Genomic DNA, 23,121 nt, shown 5'->3' with positions numbered 1-23,121 from the left:
TTAGGAAGGGGAGAAAGGGGGGAGCGGGGGGCGGGGAGGCAAGCGCCCTCATGTATTGTTCCCCCGCCGAATTGATATGCTAATTCCCCTTGTGAGGGCATCACAAAGAACACCTTGCACTTCTGAAAGACTTTTGTGTCCTGGCCGGAGAAGTTTATTATCAACTAATTAGCAACAACTTCTAGCAATGAGTTGGGTTACATTTTCATAAGCTTTGAACAAACATCCTGAGCTGCGTTGTGTGAGGGTGATGGGCTTGCTAAGGAAAATAGAGTCCTAAATCAGAGAATGAGCTTTAATAATTAGCGCCTACTATATATGGAGCCTCTGTCGACGTAGGTCTTCTTCCGAGGCTTTTGATTCACGTTGCTTCTCGGCTTGCAAAGGACCATGACAAGCACTCTACAAAACAAAATCTTACTCAGGGATGACTAGCCATTTTTTTCCCCTCATATAAAGGCTCTTTTCTTGCAACCGAAGAGCATTTTAGACTACCCCGATAATGCACCAAGGATAATCAGTATATGAAGAAGTCCGATACAATCAAGTATATTCATACATAAATATTATTTAGAGAGCCTTGTTGTCGGCAGTCTAGCACTTCAAATATAAGAATCGTCTGGGAAAATGAAAGGTTTATTTGAAGTTACAAAAAAGAAAACACCCTTAGATTTCACGGGGGTTGGGGTTGGGGTTTTTTGTGGGTTTTTGTTTGTGGTTGTGTTGTGGGTTTTTTGTTTTTTTTTTTAATTCTGTGTTACTTATGTTACAATCTTTCCAAAGAAGGATAAACTGGTCTCAGGACTAGGTTAGCTCAGTCCTCTTTCTGTAGACTGCTTGTATCTTTGGAAGTAAAAGGATGTGCTGTTTCCTCGGTTTAAAGTGAAACTAGGAAAAAACAAGAGGACTTTTATTTATGTCACTGTAGTAAGCGCTAGTTATTTTCTTGGCTTTATGTAATCAGAATAGAGCAGAAACAATCCTCTGAAGCTAAGTATCTTCTAAGGTTTGCTGATAGTTCTTATTAACTGGAAACAACATACTTACAGGCTCACATTATATTATGGGGTTTGGGCTTTTGAGGTGTGAGATTTGGCGGAGGGGTGGTTTGCAGCTCAGATCAGTACTGGATTGATTTCGCAATTCCTACGTGGATCTCCAGCGTGGCCTTCCTGAGCCTGCCCTGGTCCTGAGAGGAGCGCTGAGGAAGCTGCGAGCCCTGGGCCCGCTCAAGTACCGCGGTTATTGGGATGCAGAAGAAAGCAGCTCGGCCCTGGCCGCTTGTGCAATTCACCTTATCCTCTGCTATTCAATTAATTTAATGGGTAAACACACTCTCCTTCACTTGGTCTCTTTCTGTCCCCTTCTCGAAGCGATTTCATTTGTTTAAAATCCTAAAAGGTGGTATAAGGTCTTATTGAAACCCAGTAACGTAAGGGGTGGGAGTGGATTAGATTCCTTCATTTCCTTTCGGTAATCCTAAATGCAGCTATCTCTGGTTCCTTAATCTCCTCTAGAGTCGGATTATCACCCATTTGAGCAAGTGCCGCTGGAATTAGGAGATGACAAGGATGCAAAGAAAGTGCCAAGAACTCCCTGAGATGACCGAGATGTCGGGGTGGCCCTGGCCCCCTGCAGCCCCCCGGGGTGCCCCAGGGCCCCCGAAGCCCGAGCCGCGGAGCGGGGCGGCGGGGGTGGCCCTGTGCCGGGCCGTGCCCACCGGCCCCGGCGCGGACCTGCCGTGCTTCTCGCCGTAGTTCCACATCGGCAAGGGCCACCGCTGGGTCGCTTTGGCGCATCGTTTGCCTCACGACAGGCTTCTGCCAGCCCTGCAGGTTTCAGCTTTTACCGTGGCCAGGCTAGCCACACTCTGTCATACACGAATGTGTACGTATTTTTCTTTATATGTATGAATAGCGAAATAAAATTAGTATATATGTATGTATATATGTATGCACACATGCACATGGATGTTCCTACTGGCTAGAAGAAAGAATCAGCATAGCCGCCGAAATGTGAAGTGGGGAGGACCGTGTTTATCCTTTTCTCTGTCTGCCTGGAAAAAGTAACCCTGCATGAAAATAGACGGGTGTGGGTGTGTGTGCGGTCACTTTTTTTAAACAATCCCTCATATTTGATTGAAATGGAATATGCTGCCATGTATATTTAAGATTAAAGCTTTATTTGAAAGGCCTGTAATCCTTTCAAGGAGATTTTGTTGATATAAGACTTCATTGGAAAGTAATTGTGGATTGTACAGCTCTGACCTTTGCAGGAAGCAGGGTGCAGGTCTGCACAGCTCAGAAATTTTGTGCATCAGTTTCTTGTGAAGCACCTGCAGACCAGCTAACTACACGTACAAGTTCAGGAATGTATTTAAAAGGTTACAATTAGTGGTTCAGTCGTCAAAGTTGGGGACGTGGTATTTTTATATAGAGTGAAATACATGATTTAAATATACTTTCAAAAAAAGCAACACACACGCACCCCACCCCCCACAAAAAAAAAAAAAAAATTAAGGACAGGCCTTCTACACAAATTGGAGGCAGCTAAATGCTCTTTTGTGCCTGCAGCTCTAAGGAGGCTGTGATGCATGCGAAGGAAAGTGACTGACTTAACTCATTGGGATTCAGGGAGCGACCTGCCCTCTTTTGGGGGGGGAAAAAAAAAAAAAAAAAAAAAGCAAGAAAAGTAAGAGTGTGTGTGTGTGTGTGTGTGTGTGCGCGCGCGCGTGTGCGGGGGGGGGGGGGGGGGGGGGGGGAGAAGAGGAGGGGGAGACTCAGAGTCCTGCTTTCCTGAGCTGAGAGCTTCTGGTTCCCAAGCAGAAAGTATTAGGAGAAACACAGCATCTTGTCTCGTTGCTGCATTTACAGAATGAAAGCACTTCTATTTTTATTCCTGCTAACGGGCCGTTTTTGCTTGCATCCACTCCGAGCCATGGACGATGGGAACAAACGAGTACTTAAAAACAAACAGGAAAAAAAAAAGAAAGAAAAAAAAAAAGAAAAAACAAACAAAAACCCCAAAAGAGAGGAAAAAAACCCAAAACAAATACATCCAACCAGGCTGGGATGAGGATTACTCACTTCAGCGCTGGCTGTAAGTACAAAATTTCTTGTTGCTTTTCAAAGTGATAGTGAGAGGCTGTTGTGGTTTAGGTTGGGCTTGTTCGGGTTTAGTTCGCCTCTTTGTTGTTCTCTCTTTCTTTTATATTTTTTTTTTAAATATCATCCCCTCTTTATCAATCTTCTGCCGAGTTACTTAGATAAGAAGGTACAAGCCTGGGGAGGGAGAGCGGCGGGCGGCGGAGCCGAGCTGAGCGCTTCGCGGAGGCAGAGCAGCAGCCGGGGGTGCGGAGCTCCCGCGGGCTCGGGCGGCGCGGAGGAATGCCGGGTGCCGGCGCTGCAGAGGGCAGAGGACTGTTTTCCACATTAATTTGTGGGCTTAGCTGGGCTGCAAATGCATTTTTCCTGGCACGGGGATGTGCGCGCCTGTGTGTGTACATACACATCCTCCGGCAGCGTGGTCCTGCTCGAGTCTGTGTGGTGCAACGTGAGTCTGCCCAGCTTGAAGGAATGCGGTGGTCAAAGCAGCTTTCCACAGCTGGTTCGTTTTTTTGAGATCTGCCCCCCAATAGTGGTACTTTTCCCTGGCAGGATTTGATTTAAATAAACTAAATCAGAACGGTCTCGCTCTCGCCTAGCCTAGCCGCTTTTCGCCCCCTCCCCTTCCTCCTTTCTTTCTTTATTTCTGTGTGAGCGCTCCTGGGAAAGTGGATCGGTTAGAGGGGAAGGCTTTTGAAAACGTGGGGGAAAATGTAAGAGAATTCAGAGGGTCCGGGCTTTCTTTGTGTGGTGCTGAAGCCGCGGCGCTGCTTTGTGCTTTGGAAGGAGAAAATGGCGAGTCCTATTGTGTTTAGGCCATTTTCTTCCGGTACAAGGGTTTCCCCCCAAATCCTAAATACTTCAGGGCTCTTTTGAAAGAAGTCTCCCAGCCCACGAAGTGTGAATGGCTGCAGCTCTGCCTTTTCCCCAGCCGGCAGTACCTCACATTTGAGAGAGCCCACTCATTGCTCCTTGCAGGGCTAGTGCACAATTCCTAAAGCTGCTGCATTCAGAGCCTCTTGCAACGGAGCAGCTGTTTCAACTGCTCTTAGCCCGCGTTATTCAACGGAGGGGAGCAGGTTATGAGAGTAGAGGGGACCAAAGAAATAATAATCCGAGACCTGTCCTTGCTTTAAAATGATAAGAAGGAGCAACGTTAACCAGTGCGGGGGTGGTGGTGGTGGCGGGGTGGTAGTGATCATCTGAGGAAAGACTTGTGAACCGTTGAGCGACAGTTTGACTTTTCCACTAAATTATTTAAACTTTATGTGTGCATACATGTATGTGTGTTTCTGAGAGAGTATGTGCATATGCACGCAGGCACATAGCAAGGAAGAACTTCAGTCTCGGAAAGAGGTCGTATATATGTAACGTGAGATTTTAGAGCATATTTAACCATTCTGTGCAAGTTAATCCCCCTGTAACATGCAATGAAAGAAATAGTTTGCAGTGTTGTCAGTTCTTTTCAGGTCAGCCGGTAAGCAAGTACCAGTTACCAAAACCCATGTCTGAATTTCCACATTAATCCGTTTAAGGAAACAAACCAGAGTCCGAGGTTTAAAGACCGTTGTCCGATATCAAACACTTTTCATTATAATGTGGGCTTGCCCAGGCGCCAGTGATTAAAAGCACTTTGAAACAAGCGAGCTAGCAAATAAAACCCAAGAAAGGCAAATGCCCCACCACCACCTCTTCCCATGGTGCTGAATTTAAAAATATTGCTATTAATAATAAAAATAAAGCACAGGCGTTTTCAGAAGTGCCCTGGGACAACCGGCGGGTTCCCTGGCCCCTCGGCGGCGGCTGGCAGCGCGGGCGCGGAAGGGCGCGCAGTGCCGCCCGCCCGGGCGCGGAGAGCAGCGCCGCGCTACCGCCGGCGGGTCAGGACCATGGACAGGGACTGGGTGCGTGGCCGGGGCCGGGCCCGGGCCCGTGGTCACCCCGGGAGAAAAGGGGGTGAATAGGGCTGCCTGCCCCCCCACCCCCCAAACGCTGGGCAACTGAGCTGGTCTGCCTTTCCTGTTTTCCTTCTCGTGTGGCTGCTCAAGTTTCCAGACAAAAGACTTGAGAAATTACATTTATCATTCTCCTGCATGAGAGCAAAGTCTATTAAAATGCCAAGCTAGTGATTTCTCTTCTTACTGCCCGCAAAAGAAGTAAAAGGATCTCTCCATTCTGCATACGATTGCTTTTTTCCCTTCAACTCCGAGCCAAAAATAAATCTACTGCTCGGATCGGCTGAATGACAGTGGTGTAAATTAAACTGATTTTATCAGTGACCAGGTTCCACAATTGGAAAAATTAAATGCCACTTTGAGAGACAAGGATAATACGGAACAGATCTATAAAACAGCTCCTTCGGACAACAACAACAACAACATCAACCCAACAAGAACCTAGGTACTGGCGATCCCTTCTTCATCCCACTCCGTTATGTCACATCATCCAGTTTGCCTTTCTGCGGTATTGAAATGACTGAAACCATTGTTTGATGCAAAGGGACTAGCGATGATGAGTCATGGACTTTATGCCACAGCAAAGGCAACAGACATGGCTCTCAGGCAAATTTTTTATTTTGATCACGCGTCTAATTGGACTCCCCTTTCAGATGCACTTTGCGGCACTTCCAACCCACCCCACAGCTCCAGAAGAGCCATCAGCAAACTCAGGGCTGAGCTCCCAGAACGACAAGCCGCTCTGCCAGCATCTAAGAACTGCAGAAACGCAACCTCGAAGTCCTTTTGCCAGGAAAAAAACCCTCTGCTTCCGTGCCTCCCGCCGGCCCCCGAGGCGAGGGGAGGCCTTGAGCCACCTCCGCGCTCTCCGCCCGCCCGGCCCGGCTCGCCGCCCGCCCGAAGGGGCCTGCCTGCCCGCAGGGGCACGGCGTAGCTCCGGGGCAGCGGGAGCGGGCTGTCCCCGCAGGGCCAGCGAGCCGCCTCCAGCCGCCCGCCGCTTCCCCGCCGCGACGGGAACAGCGGGAACAAAGCCCGCGGGGGCTCGGCCCGGCCCGGCTCCGCTGCCCTCCCGGCCCGGTGCCGGGCCCCGCGGTAGGACGGGCCGGAGGCTGGGGCGGTGCGGGACCGGGGGGCGCAGCCGTGCTGCAGTGAGGGGGGGTCGGCTGCTGTGCGGGGAGGGTGGTCTCTGGATGAGCCGGGAAACAGGCTCTTCTTCCTCGCTATGACTGTACAGATTCATGTGACATTGAGGTTGGGGAGGTGGGAGGAAGGCGGGGGGGGGGAGGGAGAGAACCCGGAGGGAAGGGGGAGGGTTGAACTTTCTGCCGGGCTCGGCTTTTCACACCTTTCTGTCCCGACGATGCAAGAGGACGTTTTGGGAGAGAGCGGCTCGGCGGGGTCCCCTCCGAGCAGGTCCCCCTCGACCTTGCAGGGACCCGGCCGGGATGCGCGGGGCTGGGATTGTGCCGGGTTTCAAGGACACGGGAGATGATCAGGACTTTGGGAGCCAACATCTGCCTGGCTGGTGACGTCAGCAACCCCGTGTAATCCTCTTGTACTGAAGGCAGATGCCTTATTTGTTTGGCTGGAGAGGCATTAATCCCTAATTCTGGAGCAGCAAGCGAGGGGGAGAGACCGGACCGCTTCCTACCCCCCGAAAGCACCTAGCGGGGCTCTCCTCCTCTCCTGCGCTCCGCGGCTCCGACTGGGCGGAGGAGCTGCCAGTCCTCGGCAGGTTTGGCCATTTTCTTTTTTATTATGATTTTTTTAATATTTGGAGTGGGTTCATAACTGGTTTTATTTGGATGCTTGGATTTCTCCCCATGGATTTCGCTCTTCAAGCCGAGAAAGAAGGAGGAACTGCTGTCCCCCCGCCCTTCCATCTCATTCTTTTTTTTTTTATTATTTATTTATTTATTTAATTTATTTTAAGCTTTCCCGTTTTTGCTCTCCGGGGATTTTTGCAGCGGCGGGTAAGAAGGTTGCTCTCTGCGCTTCCCCGCGGTTAGCTGGTTCCCACCGGGCTGCGGAGACCCAGGCGCCCGCTCGCCCCGGCGCTGCGGTGATGGGCGTACCGCCTTGTCTCTCCTCGGCCACGGAGCGAGCAGCTCCAGAGGCTCGGGTCTGGCCGGCCCCAGCTCCGCGTCAGTCCGTGTGGCCCCCCTTCCCTTCTTTCCCTTCCTTCTCTTCCTCCCCTTCCCCTTCCCTCCCCGCCCTTCCCCTGCTCTGACTCCCCCCTCTCTCCCTTTTGTCATTGGCAACGGCGCGGCGTGCGGGGTCCCGGCGCCCTTCCCTCCCCGTCTGCCTTTCCTTCCCTCCCCGCCTGCCTGCCTAACGCTCTCGCTTTGTCTGTTTTCCAGGCGGCCGCACGCAGGAGCTGCGGTGCCGAGGGGGGCCGGAGCCGCCTGCTCAGCCTGCCCCCGCATGCCCCGGCAAGCCTACAGGGAAAGTCTCCGGAAAGCCCAGCCCGCCGCCGCCGCCGCCGGCCGTCGTCGCGCATCCCGCCTCGCCTCCTCTCTCCCTCCCGGGCCCTGGCGCCAAGGCAGCAGTCGAGGTCAGCCCGCCCGGTTCCTGGGGTCCGGCCGGGGTCGAGCCCGCAGGGCCGTGCACGGTGCCCGGCCGCCCCGCTCCTCCCCGACGTGCCACCAGCACCGGAAAGGAATGGCCCCCGTCCTGAGCGGGGAAAGATGGCAATAAGCGTAATAATAATTAAAAAAAGCTTAGGCTGATTCTTTTTTTTTTTTTTTTTTGTTATTATTGTGATTACTTTACCCCTCATTTCCTCACTCGCCCAGTTCAGCGTAGGCAGGCCAGATGGGCTGCCCAGACCCTCCCGGGAAAGGGGCAGGTGCGAGTGAGGTAAATTTTTTTCCGCTTTACAAAGAAAGATGACACGTGCTGCCCTTTCATTTTTCATCGCCGAAAGACCCTGTCTCCCCGCCCCCGGCCGAGAGGAGCGGGGATGCTCTGGGGGTGCGGGCTCCCCCCGCCCGCGCTCCAGCGGAGCCGCAGGACCAGGCGGACCGAGGCAGCCGGAGAGACACGGTCCCTCCCAGCCAGGGATGCCAAATCACAGACGTCGAGTCGGGGACAGCCAACTCCTGCGTTTAAAATCACGCGAAGACGCTGGCAAAATTAAAGCACTCGCCTGGAAGTGTGTAATAGGCACACGCCTAATTTCTATTATTATTATAATCCATTAAATACGTATTTAACAGCTTCCTGGGCACTGCAAACAACAGTCAGGCTAGTAAGAAAACTCGAACGTGAATTACATGCAGCCCAGGCCAGGATAGGACTAGGGCAGAGAGAAATTACCGGGTTTTTTTCGGGGATCGGTTGCTATTCTGCTTCCAGAGAGAGAGAGGGAGAGAGAGAGCGCTCCAAGGCTCTGACTCTCCGTGTTCACAGCGGACCTTGATTTAATGTCATACAATTAAGGCACGCGGTGAATGCCAAGAGCGGATCCTCAAGGCAGCAAGCATGAAAGATTTCGCTAGAACATAACATCGCAATAAGGTTAATAATAAAAATAATAGCAATCAGTTAAAATAAATTTTAAGAAGGGAGAGACAAACCAATAAAGAGCTCGACAGCCTGTACTCACCTACGGAAATCGAGACTAAATAGGACCGGCGGACTGAACGGCTCGGCCCGGGAAGGAGATGCGGCTGCCACGGGACGGGGCCCGCCGGGGCAGCTGTCAGCAGCAGGTAACGGGGCCGGGGGAAGTGCTGGAGCGCTGCGGTAGCCGTGGTGGTTTGTCAAGGTAGTGGTGGCTCGACCTCTAGCTTTCCTGGGCTAAACCATGTAAAGTTGATTAATGGGAAATAAATACGTTTTCTAATATTATCATCGCGAGGATTGTTCTTTGCGCATCGCCCAGCCGGTAGCTAGGAGTGCCCGCTCGCTAATGGCTCCTCCTCTTGCGGGGCTCCTCTGGAAGCCGAGGAATGTGGGCCCCGGGGCAGCGGAGCGGCGCGCAGGGGGCAGCGGAGCAGCGTCTGTGCCGCGGGCCGGCGGAGCCCTGCGCAGCTTTGGTGCGCGGCGGGGGTGATACCGGGGGACGGAGGGGGCAATGCCGCAGAGCGGCGTGCGGAGGTTGCGCGGGGGGCGCGGGGGGGCAGCGCTGGGGCACGGCGCGGGAGAGCGGCGCAGAGCGGTGCCGGAGGGCAGCGGTGCGGCGGGGAGGCAGCGGAGCGGCGTGCGGGCTTTGTGCGCGGGGCCGGGCGGCAGGGCGAGGCGCAAGGCGGCAGCTCGCGAGCGCGGAGCGGGGGGCGGCAGCGGAGCGGATGCGCGGGGCAGCTTGCGCGCGGGGGAGGGCAGCGGCGGCAGCGCAGCGTGCGCGGGGGCAGGTGCATGCGCGGCCGGGGCACCGGAGACGCGGCTGCGGTGGAGGCGGCGGCGGTGGCGGGGCCGCGGCGGCGGGGTGAGCGGGGAGCGCGGGGGCGGGGAGGGGAGCGGCCGGGTCCCCGCGCCGTCGGCGGCGGAAGCCTTTGTTCCGCCCCGCGGAACAAAGGAGCGGCGGGGCCGGGCCGGGGCCGGGCGTCGGCCGCTGCCGGCGCTGTCCCTGGTGCTGGCGGCGGCACCGGGTTCTCGCCGCGGCCCGCCGGGACCGCCCGTCCCCGGCCGAGCAGGCACGTCCCTGCGGCATCGGGTGGCCGCTCGGCTGGAGCGTCCCCGGCGGAAGAAAAGCCCAGCGTCCCAACGGGGCTGAAGCGCAGGGGAACGAGCTGCGGCCAGGGCCGGGGTGCGGGACGGCAGGGAAGCGGCTCGGGCCGCGCCCCCGCCGGAGCGCGGTGCACAGCCACCGCCCCGACGGCGCCCCCGGGAGCGGCGCCCCGGGAGGGTCCCCAGCGTATCCCCCCTGGCAAGTCAGCCTCCGCCCCCCATCCGAGACAGCTGGGTCTGAAGCAGGTCCCGCTCCCATCCAGGCTCAGTCCGCTGCCATCTGCCGCGGCCTAATACTGCCCTGCCGTCTATCAAACGGCGGCCACAGCCAGTAAGCGCGGGGGATGCTCTCATACACTAAGTAAGGCAAACCAACTAAGTAACTAAAAGAACAATAATGATAACAATACTATCCACCCGGAGGTTGGAGGCTTTACCCCCTTTCCTCATGCGCTCAGCAGACAGTGCTGATAGCAGTGGGTGTTTTTTTGCCAGAGACTGAATTACAGATCTGTCTGGTGGCCCTTCTTTGCAAAGGAATAAAGGGAACAATTCCTGCCCTTTCCCCAGCCTCTTGCCTCTTCACCCCCTTGTAATTGTCTTTGCGTGGTCCAGCGGACAGATGAAGCACATGGGCTACTCTGTCCTACCCCTCCAGCTCAGCAAATTGGGGTCGAGTCTCTCCCGATGCACTGCCTGCTCCTGCCATGACACATAGCACTTCTCATTTCTTGCTTCGAGATACCTGTACACGTATATATCTATCTACACATGCATATGCACATTTGTGTGTGTTTATATATGCAGCCTCAGACTGTCATAATCTCTATTCACCACCACTTCTTGCTTATGTGTCCTTTATAAGACCCAGAACTTCGCAGGATCTCAGGGGAGCTACACAGGGAACAGAGAAAAGTCCATCTTCACTTGCTCATGTGTGAGCCAGGATGAGGTGCAGCCGACATTGACCCCTACACAGGTAGAGAGTGGGAAGGGCTTTTAAATGCAATGTGACCTGAGCGACCTGAAGCACTCAGTTAAACTGTTTGCAGGATTAGAAACGTGAGCTAACCACCCCTGCACCAAGGCATTATGTCCAGCACAACTCACTTCGTTTTTTCTTCTTGGAAATTGATGCTAAAGATTCACTGTAAACATTATATTGTTCCATAGCAAAAGAAACATAAATATGTAAGTGAAGCTGCCACTGCCAATCTCTCAATGTAGCCTTTAAAATATTTCTTAACGCTTGGAAGGAGATGGAACTTTCTTTGGAGTAAATGGAGCTTTCTTTTGGAAAGCTTCCAGAGACAGGGAACCTTGCTGTCTTCTAAACTGCAGTAGCAGTAATAATGGTGGTGATGATGATGTAGCACATAAAAAATGGATGTAAGCAAGGTCTGAAGACCCAAGTGATGGACCGTGCCATCCAGAGCCATGCATTTCCCCTTCTGATGTCATATTGCTGCCGTAGGAGTATTGAGGTTCTGGTGGCGGCGTCTGAAAGTAACCTGCATTTAATATTCATCACTTTCCTTCCTGCTCTGAAAACAGAACGAAAACCCTGCTCTCAGCAATTCTTCCTCGGGGTAGCCTGATTTCCGAGACTAACTCAATCATGGCTTCCCCGGGGGAGGAGAGGGGGAGCGCTGCCTGCCAGCCCCCTCTGCAGTTCGAAGCGCTAAGACACCCCCTCCCCCCGTCCCCTTTTTTTTCCTTAATTATTTTTTCTTTTTCCTTCCTGAAGCAACGCCTGCCCAGAGCTGCGAGAGCAGAGCCTGGCCCCACGGCGGCCGGGCGCTGCCCCAGACGGGGCCGGGCAGGACGCGAGGGCGCGCCGGGACGCTCCGCCTCCGCCACCGCCTCCGCCACCGCCGCCGCCGCCGCCGCAGCCGCCGCTGCCCCGCCCCCTGGCGGCAGCGCCCGGCGCCCAAGCGCAGCCCGATGCAGCGCAAACTAGGCGCAGCGCAAGCCCGGCGCAGCGCTCCTTCCGCGCCGGAACGCGAGGAATTTCAAGTGTGAACAATTAAGAAGCCACAATCCGAATCAAAAATGGCCTTCAGACGGTAAGTGCACGCCATTCTGAACGCTTTGTGATGTAGAGTGTGGAAAGTTATCTTTTCATGCCTGCCCAGTGGAAATCAAGGCTATCTCCCTCATGTACATTCAGTGCTCTCAAATACCAGCTGTGACATGAAAATATGGGCTACTACCTGCTTACTACAGCTGCTGTGGCAATCTAGGGCATCAGTTTCACTCAGGGACAAACAGTCCTACCATAGCAAGAGGCAAAGTGCAGGTATTGCCCAGTTACACACAGACCAGTCCTCTTCAAAAAGTTAAAATGAAGCCTTTAATTTAGCTTATGAATCAGGTTGATTAAATGCCAACATTTCATTTCATTTTGCTTGTCCTATATTCAGGGTGGTGGCTACAAAGGGTGTAGAGCACAGGTAAGTCAGGCGCAAAGCGAAGCAAGCCCTCCAGCAGAACAAACACTCTCTCTTGCTGCCTCCACCCCGCAGAGCCTGTCCCAGCAGCAGGAGCTTCCACCGAGAGGGTGTGGAGAAGCACCATGTCTGGTATTTCAAGGCCTGGTGCATGACCGCAACTGCCCCAGTGCAGAAGAGTGGATGAGCCAGCCAGCAAGGTATGGCAAGAGACTCATTTTCATACTCTGCACAAACTGCCTTACATTTCTTCTGTATTGCTTAGCTCCTCTGATGCTGATAAATTACCACAATAACTAAGGAGTGAGATAATCGAGATTTTGCAATTGCAATCTAACATGAATTAATTCTCTCTTAATCAAGAACTGTTGTACTAGCATGATGGGTATTAAGAGTACAGCATTTCTTAATATTAAATATTTGTGTGCCTGAAGTAGTCTTTAAAAAACATGACCAGAGATGTCCTACACTGAGAAAATAGGGAAGAAATACAAAATTTGAAAGACACTGTTACTATTAAATGTTTGAAAATGTAACTTAAGGACAATTTGATTGGTACCAGGAAACTACCCAATTAACTTCATGTACTGCTCATGCTAAGGTTAGAAGTCACTGTATTAAGGTAATTCTGTTTATTAGGCAGTGAAGTCCAAGTTGCATGTTTTAAAATATTAACTTCAATACTCAGTTAATACTTGTACAAAAGTACTTAAAATGTAATCTAAGGTTGTTAACTCTATCACTAACAGGTTTTGTGCAAGTGTTTCATACAAGAAAATACAAGATTAAATACTCTATTCACAGCAGCTAACTAGTGTACATTTAAACTGATCTTAATGAATGCAGCTGGTAAAGGAGTTAGTAAGCAAGGCAATAGAATTAATTTCTTAGCAATTTTAGCAGAGAATTACAGAATTCTTTGGAGACATCTTTACAGTCCTTGTAACATGGGAAAACCTAACGTAAGTAGGTCTTCCCTGCTTCAGAGGGTTATGACACACCACTGTGATATGTCATTTTGCATAACCTGCATAAAAGAACTGTTCAGTCTTTTCTGAACCTAAAACTGCCTCCATACACCATGCAGATCTCACAAACTACATCTATTAGAGGAATTTAAAGTATTTTGGGGGCGTTTAAAGATTTATGATTTGATTTACTGTTATACATCCAGAGTATGAGACAACCAACGAAGAGAATATTTTTTACAGAGTGTACAGGTCACTGCAAAAAGCTCTTACCTTCATACTGTTGTTTTTCAAACCTAATTAAGACCTTTTTGCTGTTTGCTCTTTCTTTAGATCAAATATGTTCAGTTTACTAATATTTGCAGATAAAATGAAAAGAGCAGCAGTGACAGGAAAACTAAAGGCACAGCCTTTACATTTTTTACCATGTACACTTCCAGGCAATCTTACAGACTGGATGAAGTCCATTAAAAATCAAGGGCACCGCTTCTTTCAAATTAGCAAAATTGGGATATCTCTGACTCCTATTAAACTGAACAAAATAAAAAAAATAATGATGTGGCGGTCACTAATTAAAGCAATAATTAGTGAGTTGCTGACCTATTTTAAAGATTTATAGTTCCTCATCTTTCTTCTGTAGGGGATTCTAAAGGCCAGTAAGAATAAATAATTTCCTTGAAAAAAGTGCCGAAACCCCAAAAGAAAACAGAAAAATCAGAGGGGGTTCCTTCTTTGCATTTCTTTTGCTCAATTGCAAGCAATTCAAATGTCAGATTCCCTGCCTTAGTCAAACCAATGAAATCCCGTATAGGCTTCAAGTCACAAGTATTTAAGAAATACTTAAAAATCCTGACCTTTTAGCCTGTCAGGTAAGAAGATGGAAGTGTTAATTTTATCATGGTTAGTATAAAATCACAACAACTTATGTGCCTGTTCAGGTAGAACTTCTGCACCTATATGTTCACAAGCTTGGTTTTAGTAAGCTTGACTATTTAACAAGATGTTGCACTCTTAAGACCAAGAGCGAGGTTTGAGCACACAGGTTGAAGATTCAAAGCACATAGGATACAATACATGTTTGGAAAGAATTTCCATCCTTCCCTACATGAAGCCTTGATTTAAGATGTCACTGCGGCACATACTGTGGTTCCCAGCTGTGCTCAGGTCCCGCCGTGTTGTACCAGGGTAAAAGCCGCTGGATGCTCAGAGTCCCGCTGACTGCCAGGATTGCACAGACACTTTGGGACTGTTGAATCTCCTTGGACTGAAGGTTCATACTGCTCACACGAGTAACGGGTATGACCAAAGCCAGTGCTCACACTACGTGCTTAGCACAGTCAACTAAACACATCCAGGGGCTTCCTAATACTATATATGCACAAAACAGAGCATTAATTCTGCATTAAGAGAAGAAACACATAATAATAGTAGAGGTGGCCCAGAAACACTTTTTCTGATCTATGAAAAATGAAGGACTTCTGGGATATTATGTAAGAAAGAAGAGAATTACTTTAAGGACCGAGAATAACAGAAACAGAATTAAATGTTGCATGAGAATGTGGAAGATCAGACTCTGGAATTAATGAAACTGTTTCATGTTATAAATTAGGACCACAAATGGCTGGAGGCAGTGGGAGAAAAAAAGACTTGGCGTGTCGCTTGCTTGCATGATATCTGTATGCCAGGTATGTGATATTCACCTGGAAAAAAAAAGGCCAGCTGGTTGCTATTAGAGGAAATTATTTTATACTGTAACCCTAGGTGCAGGCAAGCCTTCATTGGGAATATTATGTACAATCTGATGAGTTATGGTCAGGCAAAGGGCTGCCAAGACAGCAAAGAGGATGAAGAACCTCCGGTCCATGATGTGATCGCAAGAACTTGATTTTTCAGCTCAGCAAAGTGAAGTCAGAGGGCAGGTATGATGGCTCTTGGTAAATACCCAAGAAGGAAGAACACTGGGATAGGCAAGGAAGTAATTGTACTACAGGATGCTAGCACTAGCGTTATCTTAAAAAGAAAACAAAAAAACCAACAAACTAATCTAAGCATCAAGGGAAGTAAATGCATAAATAGCCCTCTCATAAGCTGGTGAAGTAGGAAAAGCCTGATTTTAAGAGTGAGTAACTGAATTCACTTACTAGAAAGATTATTCTGATTCTTTTTTCTAACATGCTGCAGTCTCAAAAAAAATTAAAGAAAAAAACAGAACGGATCTCAGCCTGGAACAAGTAAAATATTTCACATGTATTTTTGGGCTCTAAAACTATGACAATTGTAAAATAAAATGTTGTTTTGAAAGAGGGAATGAGAGAAAGAGAAAGAATGAAAGTCGAGCAAGAACAAGAGAGAAAGTGAAAGAGGAAGAGCGGGAGAGAGAGAAACAGGGAGAAACAGAAAAGGAAGAGAAATATTTTCAAATTAAAAAAATGTTCAAAACGAGGTGTTTTAATCCATTCATTCAAGGTATTTTTGAGTTGGGTAATTTATTAAAAGGTACTGTCTCACTGTTTGGTTTTATTGAATCAGCATTTTTTTCCTTTAAAAAATATTTTAAAATTCTAAACGCATTGCTATACAAATAACCCTCTGTCCTTCTTTGAAATGTTCCTTCAGTCATTATGAAAAACTTGCATAATAAGATAGACCACAGTATGTCGGTAACATCGTAAGCTTACAGGAACAGAAAATCAGGGTATGTTAATGGCTTTGTTAACATTGCTGGAAATAAATTCTCTAAATCAAAGGATTCAAAAGCTTTTATCTTTATTAATTTTTCTGATTTTAAGCAAAGAGATAAGGAAAAGGCAAAGATAATTTCTTTATAGATTTTATGGACTGATAGAAGAACATTTAGCAAGGTTTATGTTCTGGTAACTGCAGGCAAAGAATCACAGCTCCTGGATATTTATGATTAAATGCATGTCAGAGCTCAGATATATTGTTTTTGTCTGCATGGTGATTTGCACACAGGCATATACAGATTCAAAAATATGGATAAATAAATACACCCCAGGTACTAACTCTATTAACATTAATCCATTTTCAAACAACTAGCAGTCCATAAAGGCATGTTACATCATGTTACAAGCTTCAGCAATACATATCCTTCATATAATAAAAATGTTTTTGTTTTCCCTCAATTTTGGAGATGGAGCAAGCATTGGCATTGAAGAAATGTCACCAAAGGATGCAAAAGTTTGAGGAAATCCTAAATACAGGAAAACAAGAGATTAGAAGTGAAAATGTCTGACTGTTTTTGCCATCTTAAGCTACAAACACTGCTGCTTTTCCAGATATAACAAATGAGCCTGCAAGATGAAGGCTATTCTATGGCTCATGTGTGGATGTGAAGGAGCAAAGATGAAAGACTACACAAGCTTATCTGCATGGAAACTGCAAAGGTGCCTGGAATATTAGGGGAATACAGAAGCTGAGTATTTATTAGGAAGATTGCAACTGGTCCTGATTAGAAATGAGGACTGAGATCCCGTACAAAGTTAAATGAAGAGAAATAATTCTGCCACGTCAGAAATCTATACCACAATATGGAGAAGCACAGAAAGGAGACAAATAGTTCAGAGAGCAACAGAACTGTGAAAATTACATACAACTTGTTTTGGTTTTTTTTTAATTTATAATGCATTTTCTTCAGTTGCACATGTTCGTTCTTTTACGTTCAGCTTAAGACATTTATGCAAGCAAGTTTCTTTTCAGCAAACAGCATTTCGTGGGAAACCACAAAAATTGCTAGATTCCTCTGTCTCCACATACATGTTTTTGTTCAATTTATTCAAGTACTCATCCTTTCAGAAAGTAAGAACAATCCTGTCCAGCAAGCAAGAATCACAGACAGGTCTCAAGTGAATAAGGAATGCCTTTGAAGAGCCTTTTTCTGCTGAAAACTGAAACATCTGCTGAGCATGTCAAAAGTTGTGCCTTTTGGAATCCTGACTGCAGTGTATCTCTTCTTTGAACCACATGAGGTAGGATGAAGGGCAGAGGAGATGATGCGTGGGGATAAACCTTGAGCTCTGGGACTGCAATTTCAGCCCAGTCTGCTCTGAAGGGGGGGATATGAGAGGCTGCTAAAGAACAGGAAGGCAAATCCTTCCATCTGTTTACGTACATCCAGATCTGGAACTTGGAAAGACCAATAAAGAAGGACAGCACTAGCTGAATCCAGGCAGGAAAAGGCAATGATGACTCCTGTGGACCCATACAAATGTAAGAGATAAATCAGAACAGCCTTATCAATGAAAGAGAAAAATGGATGATCTTTTGAAATACTTCTGAAAATCCCTAAAGAATAAGCAGTAGAAAGTTGGCTTTGAATCTCCTAGAATTATACAGAAACATTACATGATTGTGTTACATAAACACTCATTAATTAATGTAACACAAATCAATGGAATGCACAACAGTATTGCATATGTTCCCCATCCAAAATTCCATGTTTCCACATTGTGTTTCAGAGTTTACATCCTATAGCATGTGATTTCCTACATTTTCCTTAATTTTAGAAACTGTCCTACTAGCAACCAGCTGACAACAACAAGGTGGGGATTTAACCATCAACATTGTTCAGTGTCAGGAGAAGAGTTGTGTGACATGAACCTTCTGCCCCTGGGTGAGACGGGCTGGAGCTCAAACGCCCGAGTTGCACACAGAGTTGCTGTGCCCCCTGCACCTGCTGAGAGCCGACATGTTTAGAAAGCGATTGCAATGGTAGGGAGGGATTAGCAGATATCACGCTAACAGATCATGTTTTCTGAAAGTTCTGGATTAAAAAAAACCTAAGGAAAGCTGGAGAGGTTCTGGAGAGCTGATTTAGCTCTTACTTTTTCTATTTGCTAACAGTGAGAGAAAATCTAATGAAATAGGTAGTCTTAACAGGGCCAAAAATTGTCTGAGCTCTCCCAAGCAAGCAGCTTTATGAAAAGAAAGCCCTGAAAAATGCACAGCAAGAACTAAGAATATGACCAAGATGAATCAAGAAAACTGTCAAAAGTCTTCTATATTCTGGCTTCTGATTATGAATTATTTAAAAGGTGTCTGGAAAACACCATCTCTTATTGGAAAAATCTGCATCTCTAAAGAGATCACAGCTTTGTGGACAGGACCCTAATTTATTATTTCAATATACCATCTCAGGGGTGCCCAGGTACTGAAACAAGAAAAAGTAATTTTAAGTTTATTTACCCAATTGTTTTTTTCCTTCAAATACGATGCAATAGGCTTAACCACCCTTCCTCCAGACAGTGCCCAGGAAGGTTTGTGAAGACAGCACAGCGCAGGGGGCCTGCAGAACCACACCAGCACCCTCAGACACAGCAACTGCAAGAAAACTGGCATTTAAATTCAACAATATTTATAATCTTCCACCTTATGGCTGGTTCTCACCATGGAAAACTCCAGGGACAGTAACTTGCTGGTAAGCCTGGATTGCAGTGCTGGTACTCAGTCTAGGCTTTAGTGACTACCTATGTAAAGCTCTCTAGACCTGCCTACCTTGGCAGGAGTGGATCAGCATATGTATATATATGTTGCACAGCCCTTCAGCAGGTTGTGTCCCCAGTGCCAGGATTTGGGAAGCACTAGTACAGCTTATTTAACTTCCAGCTAAAGTTTCTCAGTTGCTGGTATAAGAAAGCTGTGGTCGCTGCACTGCAGTAATGGTTATTACAGACACTCTTTCATTGGAAGTGTCTAAGAAGAAACCAGGCACGTATTTCTGCAGGACAAGCACTGGGGTAGAGGAGCAACATCACAAAAATTACATTTTCAGGATCTAATTCCCATGATTCTCTCCACTGCTTTCTACTGCTTATATGATGCAACTCTGTTCATAGAAAAGTAGGGACAGTAGGGACTGCTTAATCAGGACAATCTCATGTATGGGCAATTATCCAAAGCCACATGTTTTCTAAATTCCGTGTGGGCAGAGATGGAGCTTAAGAGCTCTGTAGGGATCAGAGCTGCTAACGAACTTCTAAGGAGAGCTCTGGGGACTGGGATGTGCATAATGAGAAAATATGGATATTCAGTGTGAAGAAGTCTCCCAATCTACTTTAGCACTAGGATAAATTGGGTAGCCTGTGATTTTTCCCTTTTTTCTTATTAGTGTGGCTGAAAGTGGTTCAGAAAGGTGAGACGGAAAATTTGTTCAAGCTTGCTGTTGGGAGGTACTATCCTATAGCCAAATTTACCTGTCGGCTCCCACCTCTTCAGGCTACAGCATCATGTCTGCAGGCTACATGCTTATCTATTCCCATGTGTTACATTTGGACATCATACACGTATATAGTGTATATATATATATGTACACGTGTGTGTATATATACACACACATGCATTTATAACACATCTACTAAAACAAAGGAGGTTAAAGAAGCTTTAAAATACTGGGTTTACAAAAGAAGAAGAGAAAAAAATTCCAGAATACTTCATTTATGGTTTGGGTTTTTTTCTGTTGGTCCTTCATCTAAGTAAAAGTGCTTCCTGTAACTTACTAAAACCTGAAGACATTCTTGATATTTACCTTTAGTTCTAATGCAGTTCCTTTGTTACTGAATCAGTTCAGAAAAACATCTCTGTTCAGGAAAGTATTTAAACGTACACTTAAGTACATTCTTAAAGGTAAGCAACTTTTTGAATCAGGCGATAATTTAAAGTAGTATTAATAAATATTCCTTAATAAACAATTCCATTTGATACATACACGTGCACAATGCAGTGCTGCTCTCATATTCTTTCACATTTCTCTGTTTTTACCTCTAAGATGACAAATGGTAGGATATAGAAAGACGGCTTCGTGGTTTTGAAAGTAAAGGCTTAAGATGGCTTTTAAGAGCCTCATTTTCAGAAGCACACCACTTCAGAAAATTGGGTTCACAATCTGAGCACCCTACATCAGTAATCTTTTCTGAAAGCTTGACATCTCTTCTAGGCAAATCATTATATCCATAGCAGCATACAACCCAACTTCCAGTTTGCCGCTGCAGTTTTGTAACAATTGATTGCATGGTGAGTAGTTATTGGAATTGATCACAACCAGTATGTGCATACGAGCATGCGCACATCTGCATGTGTGTGCATGTACAGGGTACCGGGTACAAACCAGTGTTTCCCATGCAAAGTGTCCTCCCTTCCCTCAAGGCTCAGTCAGACAAGGCTCCATGAGTGTATAAGCAAAGATTTTCCTAACACACGCTCCACCACTTATTTTCCTTTTCTGCAAAAAGCATGTGTGTTAAATTCAAGAATGGAATAAATTCTGTGACCAAGTGCTTCAGCAGTGGTACAGCGGAGGGGCTGCAGAAACAGTCCGGTCCATGGCCAGTGCAGCAAGGGAGGAGGACTGTCCACCAGCCTCACAGGCTGATTCCTACCCCAGTGATACCAGGTGTGTTCCAGAACAGTGCTAGATACTCTCTTTCTGACAGTGGCAGGGTGAAAGCATTTCCACTTTCTCCACCAACAGTCCCAGCCATGCGTGCCCTCTGTCCCACTGCTCTCTCAGCTCTGGAGCTGCAGTGAGAAGTTCTGTTTGAGGGCCCACACATAATTTGCAGGGCTCTTATGAAACCCAGGCATTTCCTTCTACAGCCCAGCAAATACTACTGCAACAAGTTGTACTTGCACAAGGACAAAAGCACAAGGAAGGAACAAACAACAGGGAACAGTGTAAGGGGATGGGGGGAAAGCAACACTGTCACTGAGAAAAGGCACATAGGACTGAGAATGGTCACATAGGAATTAAGGCTTCTCCTCTCAAAAAGGTGACAGGGTCAATAGCCCAGCTGAATTGCATCTGCACCAATGCACACAGCATGGGCAACAAACAGGAGGAGCTGGAAGCCATCATGCAGCAGGAAAACTGTGATATAGTTGCCATCACAGAAACATAGTGGGATGACTCACACAACTGGAGTGCTGCAGTAGATGGCTAAAAACTCTTTGTAAGGGACAGGCAAAGGAAAGGCAGTGTGGTCACCCTGTATGTTAGGGACTGTTTTGATAGCGTAGGGCTTAATGGTGGTGATGATAAGGTTGAATGTCTATGGGTAAGAATCAGGGGAAAGGCCAACAAGGCAGATATCAGGGTGGGAGTCTGTTATAGACCTCCCAACCAGGGTGAAGAGGCAGGTGAAATACACTATAAGCAGCTGGGGGAAGTCTCGTGATTGTAAGCTATTGTTCTCATGGGAGACTTCAACTTACCAGCTGTCTGCTGGAAATACAATACAGCAGAGAGGAAACAGTCTAGGAGGTTCCTGGAGCGTGCGGAAGATAACTTCCTGACACCGCTGGTGAGGAAGCCAACTAGGGAAGGCACCCTGGTGGGCCTGCTGTTTGCAACCAGGGAAGGACTTGTGGGCGATGTGGTGGTTGGAGGCTGTCACGGGCACAGCAATCACGAAATGATAGAGGTTTTGATTCTTGGGGAAGTAAGGAGGGGAGTCAGCAGAATGGCTGCCTTGGACTTCTGGAGGGCAGGCTTTGGCCTGGTCAGGAGCCTGGCCGACAGGGTCCCTTGGGAGGCAGTCCTGGAGGGCAGAGGAGTCCAGTGAGGCTGGGCATTCTTCAAGAAGGACATCTTAAAGGTGCAGGAGCGGGCCGTCCCCACGTGCCAAAAGTCAAGCCAGCAGGGAAAAAGACTGGCCTGGCTGAACAGAGAGCTTTGGCTGGAACTCAAGGAAAAAAGGAGAGATTACAACCTTTGGAGGAAGGGGCAGGCAACTCAGGAGGACTGCAAGGGTGTTGTGAGGTTATGCTGGGAGAAAATTCAAAGGGCAGAAGCCCAACTAGAACTTAGTCTGGCTGCTGCCGTAAAAGACAATAAACAGTGTTTCTATAAATACATTAGCAACACAAGGAAGAGGACTAAGGAAAATCTCTATCCTTTATTGGATGCAGGGGGAAAAACATAGTAACAATGAATCAGGAAAAGGCTGAGGTACTTAATATCTTCTTTGTCTTTAATAGTAATACCAGTTGTTCTCTAGGTACCCAGACCCCTGAGCCGGAAGACAGGGATGAGGAGCAGAACGAAGCCCCTCATAATCCAAGGAGAAATGGTTAGTGACCTGCTACACCACTTAGGCACACACAATTCTATGGGGCCAGATGGAATCCACCCAAGCATACTGAGGGAGCTGGCAGAAGTGCTCACCAAGCCACTGTCCATCATCTATCAGCAGTTCTGGCTAACCAGGGAGGTCCCACCTGGCTGGAGGCTGGAAAATGTGACACCCGTCTGCAGGAAGGGCTAGAAGGAGGATTTGGGGATCTACAAGCCTGTGAGCTCTCTGTGCCAGGGAATGTTATGGAGCAGATCATCCTGAGCACAATCACGTGGCAAGTGCAGGACAACCAGGTGATCAGGCCCAGCCCACATGGGTTTATGAAAGGCAGGTCCTGCTTGACTCACCTGATCTCCTTCCATGACAAGGTGACCTGCTTAGTGGATGAGGACAGGCTGTGGATGTTGTCTACCTGAACTTTAATAAAGTCTTTGACGTTTCCCACAGCATTCTCATGAAGAAACTGGCTGAGCTCATGGCTTGGACTGGTGTACTCTTTGCTGGGTTAAAAGCTGGCTGGGTGGCTGGGCCCAGAGAGTGGTAGAGTTAAATCCCGTTGGTGGCCAGTCATAAGTGGTGTTCCCCAGGGCTCAGTACTGGGGCCAGTCCTGTTTAACATTGTTATCAACGATCTGGATGAAGGTATTGAGTGCACCCTCAGTAAATTTGCAGACAACACCAAGCTGGGTGGGAGTGTTGATCTGCTTGAGGGCAGGAGACCCTGCAGAGGGATCTGGACAGGCTGGACCAATGGGCCGAGGCCGAGTGTGTGAGGTTCAACAAGGCTCAGTGCCGGGTCCTGCACTTGGGTCACACCAACCCCACGCAGCGCTACAGGCTGGGGCAGAGCGGCTGGGAAGCTGCCCAGAGGAAAAGGACCTGGGGGT

General features: G+C 48.0%; 1 protein-coding gene across 1 annotated transcript; it reads right to left on the bottom strand.

Moving 5' to 3' along the window:
• Positions 1 to 7,803: 7,803 nt before the first annotated feature.
• LOC119145397 (atherin-like) lies at positions 7,804 to 15,865 on the bottom strand. Its single transcript, XM_037381836.1, has one exon. It carries the CDS (start codon positions 9,987 to 9,989, stop codon positions 8,970 to 8,972), a length of 1,020 nt encoding a protein of 339 aa, XP_037237733.1. The 5' UTR covers positions 9,990 to 15,865; the 3' UTR covers positions 7,804 to 8,969.
• Positions 15,866 to 23,121: the final 7,256 nt, after the last annotated feature.

Source organism: Falco rusticolus, chromosome 3, assembly GCF_015220075.1.
Source record: "Falco rusticolus isolate bFalRus1 chromosome 3, bFalRus1.pri, whole genome shotgun sequence".
Classification (NCBI taxonomy): Eukaryota; Metazoa; Chordata; class Aves; order Falconiformes; family Falconidae; genus Falco; species Falco rusticolus.
This window is presented reverse-complemented; position numbering and strand designations above follow the sequence as displayed.

Excerpts from the sequence above, each read along its gene's own strand:
- LOC119145397 (XM_037381836.1), bottom strand. The coding sequence starts at position 9,989 with ATGGGAGCGGGACCTGCTTCAGACCCAGCTGTCTCGGATGGGGGGCGG.